The following is a 16,266-nucleotide window of genomic DNA, read 5'->3' as shown; positions in this document are numbered from 1 at the left end:
CTAAAAAATGCAAAGGAATTAAACCTTCTTTTGGCAGCTTGAGACCTATTAATCATTGCAGACTGTGAAACAGTTGCTGCTAACACTTGAGTGTCCTTCTTAGACAACATACAGTCCTTTGAGCTTTTTATTGCAGTTTGCATCTAAGTTCCTTGAGTTTGTTTTTGGTTTCACAAGTGTGTATTTGTCTGTTTGGTCCTCTTTTTTTGGAGCAAAGACTAAGGCTATTTGTTCTTATCCTAGGAACCTCCCTTCCTGCACCCATTTTGTTTCCCTTTTTCATCCCAGTTTCTCCATGTCTAGGTTCCTTGTGACCACAGTACCTTCCCAGTTCAGGATGGGAACAACTCAGCTAATGTAGCAGAAAGGAGGAAAGTTACAGTGTTTACTTCACTCTAATTTTCACTAATCTGGTTCACTTAAGGTATTTCTGGTTTGTTGATTTTGGGGAGGTTTTGTTGATTTTTGAGAGGTTTTGTTGTTTTAATGTAGCATATGTTTTCCCTTTCAAATTATGTTCTCCCCACTGGTAGTCTTTTTTGGTAGAGTCTTTTGGTAGAGTCTTCCTGATATTTGAACTAGAAACAGTGACCATAGCAGCTGGGCAGACAGTGGTATGTATTCTTTCACGTAGGTAATTTCTTTTTCTGATTTCCTGGATGGTCACTAGAAGTACTAAGGACTAAATAATTTGTCAGAGTGGGTAAGGGTTAAATTTCATGTGATTCTTCCCTTGCTTCTTTTTCCTGATTTTAATCTATCCTTGGGCTTACTGACAAGGGCACTGCACTTAAATGTGTTGCCTGTGCCTTTGGGTATTCTTAATCTGTGTAGGCATCACACAGTGGTATGATGTTATTTCTGTGACCTTCTGGATATTAGTATCTACACTTATTTTGGTATTTTAGCCAGCTAAAGAAGATGTTTGTTAGAATATCTCTTAGCTGGACTTCAGGGCTGCAGCACACAAAACTCAACAAAACAAAAAACCCCAAGTGACACAACTTAGTTCTTCAGCAGCTGCATCACTCGTTATTATTGAAGGAGGTACTGTGAGAGCCTGTTAGTTCTGTGGCCTGAGACACACTTGCTGTTCTTACTTACAGGGTGTGAATGTTGTACACAGTATCCCTGAGATTTAATTTATGTTTGTATCTTACCAAGTTCCTTCAGTTCATATAAAAAATTGGATATGTCTTTATTTAGCTTTCACAGTGTTCAGATTGAGTTACTGAGAGGTCTGGGAATTGTGTGGGACTGAGTATGGCCTTTTAATCTCCCATTTCCAGTTATCTTTGCTGATGAGTCAGACTGGCCTCTCCCATTGTTATGTTAGAAACTTTACTGTCATCAGTCTTATCTTTCTATTTTTAATTCTTTTTGTTGGGCCCAGCTTGTGAAAATTGACTGAAAGAGTTACTATTTTTCCCAAAAGAGTGTTTCTTTCCGGGACAAGTGATGAAACTTGATCTGTGCTGACTGAGCTAACATCAAATTTGTGTATTTGACTAGTAAAATTGCAGATTTTCCTTTTTCTTTGAATCCCAAGCTATAATGCTGGTATTGTCAATCTTTTAGGTTTCCAGACTTAGCAGAAAGCTAATGCCAGAAACTGCAGGCTCGTTTGGAAATAGTGTTTCATTTGCATTTCAAGTAACCATGAAGCTTTAAGTTTGCTACTGGTAGTGTTCTTTAAATAATAGCACCAAAATACCTATTGGACAACAGTCTCTATTCTATGACAACAGAGTCTGTATTCCATTCATTTAGGTTTAAAAATTATTCTTGTACTGCCATAAGCATGTGTGATTGAACGTAATTCAATGTTGTTGTATGTGTCTCATTTTATCAACATTTAATAAACCAGTGTTATACAGAATTTAAACAAAAACAGAATCAGTGGAGTATTATTATCACTGAATCTATTTTTAAGTGTTTTTTCTAAAGCCTTTTCCCAAAATTTCTTGAACCATAATGTAAATCCATGTTCAGATTAATCTCTGATAGTGGTCTTGCATGTAAAGGTAGAGAGACCCCAGTGCATGCTCTCCTGTAACTCATGTATTTTCCTTCCTTGGTGATAGGTCCTTATGTGCTTTAGGAGCAGGGACACCCAAGTTTGCAGACACAGTAATGTGTGTAAAAGAGCAGATACAGTAAAGCAGTATGGTAGTCATTGTATTCAGTGGGAACAATCCAGGGAAAAGTTGCAGATCACTGCTTTAATTAATATTTCCTAACTGAAGCAGTATTAAATGTCTCCTCTTTGTCTGTCTAGAATTATCTTGCATTACCTCATTTTAGAGAGAAACAGCATCTGGTGGTATCAGCTTTTTTTCAGCAGAGCTGGCCAAAGGAGTAAAACTGAGAGTGCAGAACAGGTACATAAAATAATTATGGGGTTTTAGGAAATCCAGTGCATATGGCAGTAGCTTGAGTTATCAGGCCATTATTGCCTTCCTTGCTACAAACTTTTGATATGTTTTTATAATCTCGGTGACTCAGTTGCCCTCACTAAAACAAGCTAATAACATTTCCTTGTTTTTCTCAGTGTAGAAAAAAGATATACAGTGAATACTGTGACCACAGTACTGTGTGTGAGTGTGAGGACAGAGCAGACAGCGAAGACTAAATATATCTTTCCTAGGAATAAACACTTTCTTTGGAAGCCAAAGGTAGATGACATATTAATATGAGTTCTCTATCACTAATTTTGTAAACAATCCTTTCACTAGCAAGTACTGTTAATGAATGAATTTCACAGATTGCCACAAACAATTCACAGCTCCTATCAAGAATATACTAATAGTGATTTATTATTTATTAGGTATTGCAAAGCTTGCTATAAATTTTGGTCAGCTATGTCCAGCAACAATGTTAATAGTATATAATAAACACTTTGGTGTAGTTAGGCTATAATAAAATAGGATGTATTTTCAATGACTACAATACTTAGATTTTTCTTTAATGTTAATGAAGATTAGTACTTTCTGTAAACTTAGCCAAACACCAAGCTCTACAGCCCTAGAATACCAGGAAGAAAACCATAGCCTCCCTTACAAAGCTGAGGTCAGAGCATAATAAAAAAAGTATTTTTAGTTTAGATTATCAGTTCTCTTTGCTCTTTCAGCATTTCAAGTGGATTTGCACTGCGTGCACAGAGTAATGTGTAGGTCAGCTTGCGTTGTGCTGTTCTGTCCTACTATGGCTTGGGAAGGCATGAAAACCCTGCCTGACTCAGCAGCAGTAAAATGTCAAATCCTTTTTGCTAACAGTTTTCTCACAGCTTCTCAGTAGGGAAATACAGGCACTGAGGCTTGCATGAAAGTATAGCAGGGGTGTCTAATCTCACTGATGCATTCACATGCTTCACAAAAATACCACAAGCTAGGAAGTATCAAGCTTTTTGGATGGATCTTTCTCTTCCTATCCCATCCGCATTTTCTCCACTTCATATGACTATCTAAAGGACTCAATGAGAAACAAATAATTCTTGTTAACAGGGATAAATCTAGACTAGAATTTTTAAATTCAGTGTCATAGAATCAGTCATGATATTTAGCCTTTACTAGTAGTCATCATTTTGATAAATTAGCATGGGATTTCCTACTATTACTCAGTTTTTCATAGTTTCAGACTGTGTTCTTGTTTAAATTGAATATATTCATCCTCTGCGTATTCCTGACATGTTCTCACAGCTGCTGAAAGACAGGGTTTTTAGCCTTAAACTTTTCTCACATGGCATTTTCATGGCAAGCTGACTCAAAACAAGTCTGAGCTATGCTTTTGTGTTTTATACTGACATCCATAGAAAGAACTTTATTTTGTTTGGGAGCTAGTGTGTAGCGTGAGTGAGACTGTGCCACTTGTGTCCTATCTTCTGCTGTGTAATTATAATTATTGCTTTAGAAGTATTCAACAAACTGCGAATTTCAGAAACGTACTTTTAGGGAGCACACAGTATTCAGCTTCCACAGAACAGGTGACATTTTGTCAGTTAATTTGATTTGACTTGGTTCAGTTGCTACCCTAAATGCATTTTTTTTCTCAAGTCCTTTGAAATTTGAATGAGCTAATGTCTCTGATTTTAAATATTTGTTTTAAGTAAAGCTGTTATTTCAAACAACATTGTTTCTCCAGCCTCAAAGAAAAAGGTGACATCAGATGTAGGATGTTGTCCTCAAGAGAGGAACTTGGTGGCTCTGAAGTATTACAGTGTGGAACCAGTTCAATGGCAGCTCTTCAGCAGCTGGAATGCCCATACTCCAGGTCCGGAGAGATGCCCCATGTACAATATGTACCTGGAAGAAGGAACGTGGAGAACTTACTTTAGTATAAAACTTTATGGGTATATATGTAGCTGTAATATGTGTATGAATACAATAATATAGTTAGCAAACATCTTACTTTAAAGTGACAAGGTTGTTAAAAACTACTAGCTCTTTTTGGAGGGTACTCTGAACCTAGTTAGAATAGCTCAAACAGGTTGTAATAATTAAAATTTCTCCTTTGCATTAATTGTATAGGCATGCAGTGCATGCACATACACATGAATCCAAGGGCTTTACTAAACCAGGTAAGTCCTCCTGTCACTTCAGAGAGAAATTTTCCAATGCTTCTCAAGGAGAAACAGCAAAATGGGCAGTTAGAACCCAGTGCTGTTGCAATATATCTGAGCTCAGTTGTTCTAGTTACTCCTTTTGAAATGCTTTGTGCCCCTTGGTCAAATATGTGCAAATATGCACTTACCCTACATTTCTTCTTAAAGTCCCGGAGATAAACCAGTATTTGCCTGGGCTTCTTGGCTGTCTGTCATCCTGCCTGATAGTGCTTTTACTGGGCACTCAACAGGCCCTCCCTCTCTCCCTCCAGGATTTCATTCAACTTTCCACAGGCCCTTACCTTTAGCTCACCTTCCCTATTGGAAACGTGATGAGTTTTCTTTCTCAGAAGAGTTTTTAATGCACTCATTGTGTTTTCTGTTCCTGGAAGCTATTTGTTCCTTATTAGCAAATATCTGAAGCCACTGACATGGGAATCCTGGGCTCGTAATGAAATGGGGTTGCTGCTGTGCACAGTGGATGGAAGGGAGGGAGAAGTGGAAAATTCCTCTCAGTGCTGCCCTTGGAAAGGCAGCCCTCCCGTGATGAATCACTGAGAGAAGTCTTCATGATGATGGATGAGAACTGGTGGGGGTAGCAGAGAGAGTTAAAGGCATCAGAGAGTTTTTCTCTAATTACTCTTTCCTGGCAAGGTAGAATAATTGACACGTAGAGCTGGTGCTTCAAACTACGACCTCTTGCTCACTGCTCATTATAGGAGCACCAATCCCTCATGGACCAGGGCTGCTCTTGGGTGAGCACATCCTGAGACTGTGTCATGAACTGCCACCTCCTCTTCTGGCAAAGATAAGGTGGATGCCTTCTTTTTTTTCTTTTTTTTTTCTTTTTTTTTTTAATATTGGGTAAAAACAGGCACTGAAGAAATTCAAGCAGCTCTGCTGCTCGTAGAAGTAGTGTGATAAATGGTCACGGTAGGAAGGAATCTAAACATACGGATATTAGGAATCTCCAGTGCACACCTGTTCATTTGCTGCAATGCTGTGTTGTCCTGTTGCAGAGCCTCACCTGTTCACAATGTACAACACGTTGGTAGATTACTACAGCATTGGACTTTTGCAGTTTTGTGCAGAAATATCAGACTTGTGTTTGTGCCACGAGGTGTGAACCAGGTTAAGAAAAGGTTATTTCATACAATGGAAACAGCTTCTTGTAACACCCAGCTGGTCTTCAGAAGTCTTCAGTTACTTACACAGAGGTCTTGCAAAAATCTGAACCCTTTGTTAATTTGGGTGTAGATGGGACCCTAGTTCTTGAAAATCAGGCCTCCACACTCGCTGCTCAAAATTTAAAAATTTGAACTTGAGCTTGGAAAATTTGTCCTCAAAAGGGTCAGGATTTACATCCACAGTCTGTAAATGGTTTCAGTGGGAAATGCTGGCAGAGCCATCCCTCTAGTGTTGCTAGCCTGTTTTTCAGACCACCCATTCTGTCTGTGCAATAGAACAAGCCTGAGTGAAGCATTCATTGAGGAGATTTGTCCTTACTGATCTCATTTAGTTGATTAAAAGAAAAAAATCTCCTGTACCTGTTTTCCTTGTGAAATCTTAGACTGACTATAAAATCCTCATAAAGTCTCTGCTGACCCTGTTTCAGATTTCATTTTCAGGGGAGTGCTTTTTAATAAGAAACCTTAAGAAGTTCAAATATTAGCAGGCATGAAGATTGCTTTCCTCACTGTTTTAGTGATTCAGCAAGACACAAAGATGATCAGAGGCGCCCTCAGGTTGAAGATAATGTCATGACTCCTAGCTTTGAGTTAGACGTAGGCTGAAGTTCCTTAAATGCTTTATTCTGAGCTGGCTAGAAACAATTAGCAGGGATGGTCAAAACTTAAGCTTTGCCTGAATTCACTCAAAGACCTGAGGGATTTCCGCTACGTTGTTTTGTTTTATTAAGCCAAAATTAAAAATACCTCCTATATCCAGAGAGCCTTAATCACACTAAGGAATAGCTGTTAGAAGAATAATAATGATGGTACTTTGAGGGAAAGAGGAGGGGGTATAAACAATCAAAACCAAAACTGAGGCCACCCACCAAAGACGTTGAAGGGACGTAAACAGCCCTGAGAGTACACACACCAGTCCTGGAACTTCTGTTCAAGTAGCACATCCCTTTTGTGAGCAGTTGCTCACAGAGGTCGGAGGAGCCTTTCTTGGCTGTAGTGGTGGAGCTGCAGTCTACAATTAGGTAATGTTTTGTTTCAGGGACCTGCTCTAGGGGAGGTACTGCTTGTGTAAAGGCTGCCTTTACTCAGATTTAGAAGGGATGTAGCTTCCAAGGAGAAAAATTGTCTCATTAACTCTTGCCGAGGAGACGGTGTGCAGCCAGAATGCTCAACCAGTGCTCACCGTGGTCTTTGTCACATAGTACAATTTGTAATTGCTGATTACTTTTTGGCTGATGCTGAAAGCCTGCCTGGAGTACAAAACAGTAAGTAATCATCCTCCCCCCGCTCCAGTCTAGTTCAGTGGGAGCTTCACAGAAGAGGCAGGCAAGTCTGGCTGCAAGAAAGGCTTGTAACCTTTGGTCATATCAAACTCTCCAAAACTGTAAGTTAAATTCTAGAAGGATCATACTGTAGGTAGGTTTTGTCTCTGAGTGCACATGTACATAATACACTTCAAAAGTGGTTTTTTCCCCTCCCTCTTCTATTTTTTTTACCAGCTATTTGAGTGCCTGGGTTTTGGGGGATTTTCTGGGTGTTTTTTTAATGTTCTTCATGGAGCTTGAGAAACCATGGGATTTCTCATACATAAGTGCATCCACTATAGGATTGTTCTTGCTTGCAGTCAAGAAGTAACAATTATCCAAGCATATTTTTGGAATATTTAGAAGGAAAACAGGTTTTGGACCAAAAGCTATTATTTATTGTAGCTTTTAAAAGTGACATACTAAGGAAGTTGATGTTCATTGTTGTCATCAAGGTGGTTAAAAGTTTGCACAGCTCATGTCAGTGAAAACAAAGGAGCGTGCAGAAAACAGACACTGAGGAGAGCAGATATTCTACTCAAATTTGTCCATTGCTCAGTCAAACTCATTCAGCAAGTGCTCAGTCTCTAACCCTGGTTCCTTCTTAGGCCTGTCCTGCACGCTCCTGGTTCTTATCTTGTGTGTGAACACAGGCTGTCTCTGCCTGCCTACTTCCCCTGCCTCATTTCCCTGGTACATGTATCCTCCTGGAAGCAGGAGGTGATGTTTTTAGAGGCTGAATAGTTGTGCCATCTGTTATTCCAAGTGGAAAACTAAGGAGTTTTTTTAAAGAGAATGCTTCCAAACCTAATGACATAACAATTAATTATAAATGGCAATTTCTCTGAAATCAAAGAACAACTTGAGAGAGGGAAAATCCGTCCTGTCAGAAATGCTGCTCTCACCTGTACAAATGGCAGATAGTAAGAGTAAATGCTGGCTAAATTGACAGCAATTTCTGTGAGTTTTTTGAAGCTCAAATGGCTACAGGGAAAAGTTATTTCAGTATGCCCCTGTGCCCTATAATACAGACTAGACTTATTTTGTGGGAAGATATTAGGGGGCTATTCAGAACTCACGTCTCAGTCAGGAGGCAAAACCAAAAGTATTTTAGCATAGACTAAAATTCATTTATATTTATCAATCCCCCCCTTCCCCCCAGACATATGGAGGTGTCTGTCCAGTTGACCTCATGGAGAGGAGCTGCTGGGGAAACATTGCTCCCTCTCTGGTACAACTATTCCCAACACAGCAGCAGAACTGGGAGGGCACATGAGAGCTGTTGGTGCTGCATGAAATGAATCCCCAAGTTGCTGTCATGGTGGAGTACTTCTTCCCTCTTCCAAGGCAAATTAACAGAGCTGGTGCTCAAATAAACATCCCTGTGCACACTGCACTGCACATCTCTAAGTACACCAAGAAAAATCCTGCAGTTTTAATGAAAATGGAAAACAGCCTTCATTTTAATAGGTAAAAACTTCAAGGAACAGTTCTCCAAAGAGGGCAAGTCTGGGAAACTAGATTGCCTAGTCACCAGATTGTTGTTGAGTTGGCTCATACTGATGGTTCCTGGGTTGCTGACATATGTGAAACACCAGAGCTGTGAAGGAGAGAGTCTTGGTGATGCTGACAGATTGGCTCACATTGGAGCATCTTGTGGCAGGATTTGTTTTGCTGAAGGCTGGAATTCATGTGTGTGCTGTATGTGGCATATATATTCTGTTTTGACAGAACCAGCGTGTGGGAAGCTCTTTGGACTTGCAGGCTGCATTACTGAGGAACAATAATTTATGATGATACATGGAGGGATCATTTGAACTGTAAAGTTTTTCTCTGGGGAAATCTGAGATAGCAAGGTAAATTAATGCTTTCTGTGGGGATTAATTATACAAAAATTATGTTTAATTAAAAGGAATATTTTACTGTAGCTTAATCAAAAAATCCAGAGTCTTCAGTCTCCAAGTGGGTTTCTTCAAATATCAGTAGGGCTGGAGAATATTGGCAGTGCAGGTGGGAGTTACAGTCAGGTATCACTGGAAGAGTTTTAACTTCAGACCCATTCAGAGGGGAAGAAGGGCTATGGAAACCTGGGAGACCTGCAAAGTCAAATAAAATGTTTGTGTAGGCATTTAGAATGTACTGCCAGCATGGAAGGGGTTTTTACCATTAAAAAAAGAATAGAAACTGTACTCTTTCTTTATTATTCAGAGTACTTCCAGGTAAAAGACAGCTCCCCATATTCTATCTGTTAACCACAGACAACATGGGAGCAATTTAATATGTACAGAGAACAAAGGGATTAATGTCAAGTGTTGCTGAACTAATTTGTTATCCAGAAACTCTCAACTAGTGCGAGTCTGGAATGTATCCGTTCTCCCAGTATTGCGCTTGTGTAATTATTTGTTTAAGAGGTATTCTCGTGTTTACTGCCTTTCCTGAAGCTGGTGTTTGCTTTGCAGAGCCCCTCAGGTAGGTCTGGCCTCTTCGGGAAGTCTAAGGCCCAGTCATGCGTAAATGAGGGACACGTCTCATTAGTGAACCAAGAGCTCACATTCTGGGAAGGCGTTCAGAGCATGACATGCAGAACATTTCATGCCAAAGGAAAGATTATCAGATATACATCTGTGTCTTGTGGGCAGTTGTTTAATGTGACAAGTGTCCTGTGGCACACTCATGACATAAGGGTATCCTGAGAAATGAGCAGTTTCTAGAATGTAGCAGATTCTCTCCTTGGTTTTCTTTGCCCCCCTTTTTCAACTCTCAGCTATGTCAATTGTCATTTACCAGAAGTAACACTGATGTTGATTGTGTTGGTTTTTCATGCCCAGGGTTTTTGGTTTTAGCCAGCTTTTATATCCTGCTGTTTCCCTTAATGTCTTTGGGATTTGTATACAACTACAGAGCAAGACTTCTGTGTCTTCCAATGGCAAACATTCAGTTTGGAGCTGAAAGGAAAGGTGCCAACTAGAATCCTGAAGGATGCAAGTGTCCATTTTTCTCCTGTGACACAGATTCTGTTTCATGCCAGCCAGTTATTTTTTCTTTCCTCTTTATACCACCTCCAAGGGTATAAATGTTGTTCTCACTCAGCCTGTGATCAGGCCAATTTCCTTCCAGTTAAAGCTGCACACAGGAAATCCGACATTAATGCAGCAAGCTGAATATCATACTTAGAGTAGTAGTTTAGACAGCTGCCTGAACAGTGGAGTAAATCCAACCATCAGCAAAGATCATAATGCATTTTTAGCTGTGGACCAAGCTGGGCACTCCTCTTGTTAAAAGCATCTGTCAAGAGCAGCAATATCAATTTGGACACAGAAGAAGAAAAGTAAATGGAAGCAATCCAGACTGGGTATTTTCTGGGTGTGTCTCATACCCTGTGTCTCTTATTAGGATTCATGGTGAGTAAGAAACCGTCACTTAGAAAGAAAACTTTGCATCTGATCTGCCCCCAAATGAACACTGAGGCAAGACACTGAAGCTTATAGCAAATATCATTGTTTTGGCTGGAAACTTTCATACTGAACTGTAAGAGAAAACTTGACTATGTGCTCCAGTGCTTGATTTGTCTGTCTTTCCAGATCCTTAATACAATGACAGAAGTCATGTTTGCTCTGCATGACTTCTCTACCCTACTAGGGCTTGATTTTCTGTCATTGCTCTGTTATGCTGCTGTTCCTCCAATGAATTCTCCTATTGTTACCTCCCTTTTTTGTTTTCTGGGGTTATTATTTTTGCCACTTCTAGGTGCATGCTTTTGTGGCATTTCTTGGATGTGTTTCAGGGAGTGTATTCCAGTGCAAATCAGTGGGATATGACAACCTGGCATTTGATAGCATGATTTTGGCAGAGCTGAGTGTGAGACTTTACTAGACTGGGCACTAAAGAGCAATATTGTTGCAGATTGCTGGCTTCAGTGTGGTGTTTAGCCTGGCAGACTCGAGGGCTGTTTCAGTTCTCAGATGTCCATGTGCTGGTACTGCAAACAGGTATCCTCTAGACCAGTGGTCCCCCTGGAGCACCTTCCCGCAGGCACAGCTGTTCATGTAACAATGCTAACTGCTGTTAACCTGAACTTATGGGAGGAAGATTGTACTTGTGTTCACCAGGTGTCCAAGGTGTTAGCTCTGTTCCCTTTTCAGGCTGCAGAAGGAATCCTGTAGGTGTATTTTTTAAAAAGAACCACGTCTGAAGTCTGTTGGACAGGGTTCTTTTTGTAATCTGAGAACAGTGTAAGGCAATTTCAAAAAGCAACCACCTTTTTAAAGTAGCTTGGGGATGAAACTCTGCCACTGAGCTGAGTAAATGTATGAGGTGGAGAGGGTGTTCATTGTGTGCTACAGACACTGTGTCATAAAGAGGATTGATGGCCTGACTGATAGCATGGTGTATCGGTGGCAGGTTTGTGATGAGCTCATATATTCAAAGAACAGAAGTTGGGAAACTGTATACAATGACTGACAGGCTTTTTAATTGCCTTTTGTCCATGTTAAAATATTCTTAATTAAATTAACATTGTCCTAATGAGAGACTGCGGTGCTGTGCTGACAGAGCAGCACTCAGGGAGCAGCTGTGCTGCTGCTGACGAGTGGCATCAGTTTCAAATGAGGTTGGGGTGGGAGAGAGCTGGTGCTGGCCACCTGATTTACCAAACATGAAAACAACTGGTTTGCTCAGCTTTTGTTTTAGTTGGTCATTAGGGTGAGAGCATGATGATAAGTACACTTCCTTTGCACTTCTGCCAGTACTTTCTTGTGGAAAAACACACCCACTCTGCTGGTAGCAAGGAGGCACCATAGAGTAGAATTATGGGAAAGCAAAACTGAGTTTAATTTGACTGAAAGACAGGATGGAGTAGTTTAATCAAGTTGAGAGCTTTTCTGTGAGAGATTGGGTTACTCCACACTAGAAAGTATCTTGACTTGTTTTATTTTTTAATCTTTGACATGGATGGTCAAGAAGTGGAGCTCTATCCAGCTGTATCACTGCTGTGTCAGATACATGGATTCAGTTTCCTTTAAGAATTGCCTCTCAGTCCTTTAAAGCATGCTTATTTTCGGGTCTGTTGTTTTCTGGTTTGTTCTTTTCTCTTGAAAATGGAATTGTCAAAGGTGACAACTTTTCATCATTTGTGAAATGTTTTCTGTGTAGGGTTTAACTTCCCCATGAAATGTTTTTTAGGAAAGAGCCTTCATCAATTACAGCAGAACAAGAAAAACTGCATCTTTCTTTAAACTGAAAGAGTCAAAGTGGACACCAGGTCTATGAACTCAGGGAAGAGCTCTCTTAAAACTGAAAAAATGTATCTGGTTTATCTTTTGCCAGAAATCTATTCAGAAGACTGCCAAGTGCATATACTGAAGAGGGAGGGAATGGTGTAACTTCCTAGGTTACCAGCCTGATGCCCTGCCATTGCAGTGCCCTTGTCTGCTGGAGGTGTGAAATAACTGTCTGAGCAGAAGAATGGAAATTAATAGGTGATAAATTTATTTTGACATGGATGAGTTGTGTGATTCAGAGGAGGAAAATTGCAGGCACAATGCATTCAGGAAATACAGTGAAGCAGTCAAAACTCAGAAGTTTGTGAAGCATATTTAGATGGCAGCATCTCTGACAAGTCTCAATAGCTCATACTGTTGCTGAAAATTAAAAAGGGCAAGTTTTTCCTTAGCTGTCTGGAGGTTTGTTGGACACATTGGGGTCAGGACTCAGAGTTAACTAGACTTAATTAGTCTGTTCTAGCTTGGTAGTGCAGACAGCAGTAGCTGTACTGACAGTGAAATGCTGCAGATTGACACAAACTGTACAGATAGAGTCCAACCAAGATAAACTCACATCATCTTTTCATGAATGTGTTAGTGTGTGTCCTCAGGTATAAAGTTCCTGATTTAGGCTAACAGATTATTCCTATGAATGACTCCTATTTCATTATGAACTTAATTGAATACCCAAGATGTTTTGAGGAATATGTAGACCTCTGAATTATACTTTTGCCAAATGAAATGTAGTTAGATTTCAGCGAATGTCATTGCACTTTATCGGGGCACATATTCATTCCGGGCCAAACACAATGAAAGCTAAACTTATGGGTTCATTTGGAGAAAAGATTATTCAAAGTGGCACAGACTTTCACTGGCAAAACAAGAACAAAAATAAGTATTGACATTATTGCTATTAAAGATACATCAATTTTTAAGGGGGGGGAAAGTGATTTTTAAGGAAGATACTCTGAGGGAGAGAAGTCTTAAAATGGATAAAATTGATCTCTTTCTGCTTTAGGGGTGAGTGAATGATGGTGTTTCTCGCCCACTCACCGTTCCCAATCCCCCTCCTCCTCAGTTCCAGGCACTTAACTTTTCATGGAGGAGGTTGGTGTGACAACTCTTGGTCAGCTAAATCTCTTCTTGCAGCAATTCCTATAAGAAATATTGATTTCTTTTTTCTACTGCTGTGAGTCAAAGTACCCCAGATTAAGAGAGGATCCCTTCTTTTCTGTATCAGAGAGGGTTAGAACAGAGTAGTTGAAGTAAAATCTTGCTTGCATTCTGAAATCTGACATAATTTAGCTTGTGAAACATTGGATCTCATGTTTCCCCAGGGATTATATGACAAACCTGCAACACCTGAGGTGCTTAAGAGACCTCCCACTAGGCCATGATGGGGGAGAGTATTTATCTTGCATATTGACCTTGGCAGGGCCTGAAGTGAAACTCTTATATTCAGGAGACAAACAATTTTATAATGCTGAACAAAAAGATCTTTAAGTGCTGTTAGCAGGCTATGCTGAATTAATCTGAGAGAGGTTTCTTCTGGATGATGGCACTGTACCAGTCAGGAGGGTATTGCAAGAGTCAAGTATATTTTTTATTGAAAATAATCTTTCCACATAAAAAGTACCCTAAAGAAGAGATGAGAAGACTGTTTTGGGGCTTTTATCTGTCAAAGCAAATGGCATAACAGGTGTGATTCCCCTGAAAAAACTCCTTCTTCATACAGCATCTAGTGTAAGATCTCTCATGGATCACAGTGGCACAGTATAAAAATATTAATTAACTATTGTAGCATAAACTATTTGGGCACTACTGACTTTCCAAAAACAATCTTTCTCTTACAGTGGCATGGGATTTTCTCCATCAATTCTTTCAATGTTTCCTAGTCTGAGAGCCCAACGCCTTCTTTCCTGCCACTTTGTGGCATCACTTTTGCATCAGCGCAAAGGTGGCGTGAAATGCACCCTGACCCAAAGCTTGACACTGGGCATTCAGAGCATGCTGATGTGAGCAGCAGAACAGTGATGAATTGCATGGTAGGAAGAGCAGCCTGGATGCATTGCTCGGAGGCAGTAACCCAGGGCTGCTGTCAGGCTCTGGCACAGTATCACAATTTCCCAGAACTGTCATGCAGGAAGTCTGGTTGCCTGGCTACTCATTGCATAGTCTGTAACCTTCTGTTATTTTATACAGTAGGGTTGGCGATATAGTTTACATTATTTTTTTAATTTACATTATTTTTTTAATATAAAACGACCCTGTGTAGTGGAAACCTGGGACATGTAGAATTTTCCCAGCAAAGAGACAGAATACTGGTGGTGGTGGTTTATCTGCATTATGTGGATGTCATTTGTCATTTATTTCTTGATAATTTTTTCTTCTCTCTGTAGCAGTCCCTGCATCTGAGAGCAGCATCAACAGTGGCAAAGTGACCGAGAAGTTTGATTAACCATGAGAGATCAAAAGAGCCGCAGGGTTTAAGTTTGGCCACGTGATTAAGACACAACCTGAACTGTACAAAGACATTTTGGGTGGTCTCCAAGAGGAGGAGCTTCAAACTAGGTAAAACAAACTTTCTGGCTGAAGGTCAGGAAAAGTACTGCAGCGTGATCCCTCCATCATCTGTTTACATCAGGTACCCCTGGAGGTGCCAGGCTCTGCCCTGTTGTGCCAGGCACAGCCTGGGTGTGCACAGGCTCTTTGCCTGCTGAGAAGAAGGGGTCATTGGGGCTTTCAAAGCACACCAGGCAGGGCAACAGAGTAGATACTCCTTTGGAGGAGCTCTGCAGGAGAGGGGGGATAGGTAGGACGTGTTATTAGGCCATACAATCTTTGCTTTCCATGATTTTTGGCTGAGTGCAGGGTGGGTGTGTGTACACACTCCACATGGTATTTTTAACTAGCTCATGTTATGTTTCTTTGAACCCTTTTTAAATGTCAGGACACTGAAGGCTTTTGTTATAACAAGCAGAGCCTGACAAACTGCTGAGGATTTGCATCTGTGAAATGGGGAAAACCTGGCACTAGGGGAGGTCTTTCCTCCTTAGGTGGTGCCTGCTGCTCCAGAAAGCCCCAGGGAGGGGTTTGGGAGGTCCTGTTTTCCAGCACTGACCAGCCTTGGCAATATTTCTCCAGTGACCCTTCTTACATGTGCTACCTGGATGCATAAATGGGTATATATTTTTTCATATGTATATAAAAAATATGTGTTGTTCCTCCTATATAAATAAATGTGTAGTGTTGGAATTGGCTGCCTGCTAGAGGCATGTTCAACTTCTTATCCATTGCACTTCATTGTAGCTTGTTCAGAGGAGTTGAAAGTTGATTTTATTTTTTAATTTCCAGTGTCTGTGAGAACAAATAAAGAGTCTAGAAATGTAGATAAATCACTGGAATTATTGCAAGAACTATTGATTAGAAGGAAAAAATGCGTACTTTTTTTTCTAGTGGAATTTGGCTCTTTTTTTTGAAGTCCTTATTCTGTTTGCTCTCTGAAATTAGGTAGAAGTTGTTGATAACTTTTTGTTTGCTGTTTTCTAATCCAGCAATTATTAGCATTTGGCTTTAGGAAGCTCTGAAACCCACCAGCTTTTTTTTTTAACTTAACTTTGACATGGAAGGAACAAAGTAAATTTTTTGATCCTGATGTACATGAGAATTGAATATAATTTCTGACTAAATGAATGATGATGGAATTCATAGGCCAGAATATCAGATGATGAAAACCAGCACAGTTTGATCTAAAAATTTGCTGTGATCTGAGTTGATGTGACTGTACTTTCCTAGCAGAGCAGTAACACTTGGCTTAGTGGTGCTGTCTCTGCAGTGTGAGCTCCAGGAGGAAGGTGACATGGGTGGGCTGTACTGACAGGTGAAGCTCTGACCTGCAAGTATCTTGCAGTATC

The 16,266-nt window shown here is 40.2% G+C and overlaps 1 protein-coding gene across 1 annotated transcript in view; it reads left to right on the top strand.

Annotated features, from left to right (window-relative positions):
• The window catches only part of TBCK (TBC1 domain containing kinase), a 112,828-nt gene extending 98,007 nt beyond the window's left edge, over positions 1-14,821 (top strand). The window contains exon 26 of the mRNA XM_042049700.1: positions 14,752-14,821. Within this exon, the coding sequence (XP_041905634.1) occupies positions 14,752-14,793 (42 nt within the window). The 3' untranslated portion in view covers positions 14,794-14,821. The remainder of the gene's footprint in view (positions 1-14,751) is intronic.
• Positions 14,822-16,266: the final 1,445 nt, after the last annotated feature.

Source organism: Corvus kubaryi, unplaced genomic scaffold, assembly GCF_017639235.1.
Source record: "Corvus kubaryi isolate FWS band 111438036 unplaced genomic scaffold, C.kubaryi_AGA036_p1.0 71, whole genome shotgun sequence".
Taxonomy (NCBI): Eukaryota; Metazoa; Chordata; class Aves; order Passeriformes; family Corvidae; genus Corvus; species Corvus kubaryi.
This window is presented reverse-complemented; position numbering and strand designations above follow the sequence as displayed.